At 36.8% G+C, this 2273-nt stretch overlaps 1 protein-coding gene across 1 annotated transcript in view; it reads left to right on the top strand.

Annotated features, from left to right (window-relative positions):
* The window catches only part of USP40 (ubiquitin specific peptidase 40), a 48776-nt gene extending 46503 nt beyond the window's left edge, over nt 1-2273 (top strand). Inside the window, exon 32 of the mRNA XM_019553922.1 lies at nt 1279-2273. Coding sequence (XP_019409467.1) covers nt 1279-1387 — 109 coding nt within the window. The 3' untranslated portion in view covers nt 1388-2273. The remainder of the gene's footprint in view (nt 1-1278) is intronic.

The following is a 2273-nucleotide window of genomic DNA, read 5'->3' as shown; positions in this document are numbered from 1 at the left end:
TTTACTTATGGATGTGTCCTGCCCTATTCTGTAAAGGCCCTACCATGCATTCAAATTAAAGCTGGGTAGAAACCAGCTATAAAGTTGTTACATGTTTTCAAGCAGTAACTTTTGTAGCTGGTTCTGGATGGGGTGTGATAATTACTTTGCATGTGTAGCTGGTCTAAATGTATTGTGAGATTTAACTAGTTAATTGCATAATGTATGTGACAGAGGACTAATTATGAACTGGAGAAATAATCGTAGGAGGGAAGAGGTGTGCGTTCAAAAATAAAATCTGATTTCAAATTTAAATGAGTCCTTCACATTTTCCAGGGCAAGTATTAAAACTGTTAATTGCATAGTTTAAAAAATGAAAATTATTACTTGGAGGTAAACTGAACAAACTTGTTTGTTTGGGAAAGCAATATAAATAAGTAATGTAAATTTCAGGCTTCCAAGGAATAATGTCGCCCAGGTTTGTCATGGTGGTTAGGCCGTGAAGAAAAAGTGTTTATACTGGTATACTGTCAAATTCAGAAAGCCAACTGAAAAGCGGGTGGGTGTTCATTTTTTCTTAAATCCTTCAGATTCATTAAATCTAACTGGCTGTTGTAACGTTTGTAAATGTTTGGACAAAAATAAATTATCAATCAGATCTGGAACTGTGATGTATTATAGAATCGTAAAATACATTGGTGAACTTATTGTTTTCTGGCAACAGAATCTTTTACTTGATGACAATAAGGACTTCAGTACCATGAGAGATGATATTGGAAAAGAGAAGCTGAGGCAACTTGCTGTGGAAAAAAAGAAAAGGTATTCTACTGTTTGCATTTTTTTATGTTCTCAAACCTGTAAATGGTTTTGCCACCTTTCATAGGTTCTCTTACCTTGTTGTTTTGTCTGAGGCATAAGATGTTACTAAGGAAAGCCAGCATCCATTTTAGTTCTCTGTTCTGTTAGAGATGCAGGGGGCATAATATATAAAACAATGGACATTTTTTTCTGTGTATTCAGTATTGTGGACACCAGGACACTTCAACCTATGATACCTGGTTTTCCCTGCACTTGGACTTCTGTGCCAGAGTCTCTTTGCTTAGTTTGCTTACCCAAGATGCAGACTAGGGGAAAATCAGCCCTGTGATCACCTACACCACATTTTTAAAGACAATAACTGGGTACAATGTCATCTTTCCCAGGTGAAGTTGTAATCAGATTCCAATTAGCCTTGTTTATACATTTCTTAAGATAGTACTAGGGCTTACCACTAATATTACCATCTGATGTTTTCTATAGCAGGCAAGCAGAGCATTTGCAGAATGATGTTTTTTCTGAGGGAAAGGTGGCTCCTAAACATCGTAAGCCAGAAGTGGCTCTTTCAATCAATGTGGGAGTCTTCAGATAGCATCGTACAAGTGACTGCCTGAACCAACCTTGTCACTGACAAGAATTTGAATGGAGTACCTCAACTGGACCAGCAGAGGGATGGTCTTTCCCAAAGTGTTCTCATGATTCTGAGACAATTGGATATAGGATTCAAGACTACGCTAGAATTTTTTTAAATGATCAGACTTGGCGAAGTGCTTTATCATCCCTTTGTCAATGTGGTACTTATTCTCAGGCTAGTTGACTGCACTTTATCAAGGGGGAAACAAACAAATATATTATGTATTCTTTCAGCAAGTATTTTGTAACAACCTTACTTATTTTTATCTGACACTGATGTCCTGTACCATCACTACAGAGTATTTTCTCATGCAGTCATACTTCTGAAAGAAGACTTTTTGGCTTCACCTTTGACTACTAGAATAATTGGCAGTCTTAAATTTTGTTCACATACCTGATTGATAAACCTGAGCTTGTGTTCATTTAAATCAAATTTTGTTCATGGTTTCTTTTCTCTTGTTTTCTTCTGTCTCAGCCATCATCAGCTGTGTTGTGGTAGGGGTGGAAAGTGATTTGACAGTAGCCAAGTAGCAACTTTTTTAAAGCAGTTGTGTTTCCGAGTTGTGTCAAGATAGCTGATATATTCAGCGCATGCAACATTTCAGTATTTTTGCTACTCTCTTATGCTGAAATATTTCAACTGAGCTTCAAACCAGAACTCTAGTTTTGCTCTAGAATTCTAGAGGAATTCTCTTTATTTGTCAGGAAAACAAAGAAATCAAGGGAATACTGAAATCAGCATTTGAAATAAATATGCTGAGTTGGCCAAAGGAGGAAGAAAATGGTGTTTTAAAACATGTAAAAGCTCTAAAGCGTGAAATCCCTAGGAGAGATGGCTGCATGAG

This window comes from Crocodylus porosus, unplaced genomic scaffold (assembly GCF_001723895.1).
Source record: "Crocodylus porosus isolate Cpor-Errol unplaced genomic scaffold, CroPor_comp1, whole genome shotgun sequence".
NCBI lineage: Eukaryota > Metazoa > Chordata > Crocodylia > Crocodylidae > Crocodylus > Crocodylus porosus.
This window is presented reverse-complemented; position numbering and strand designations above follow the sequence as displayed.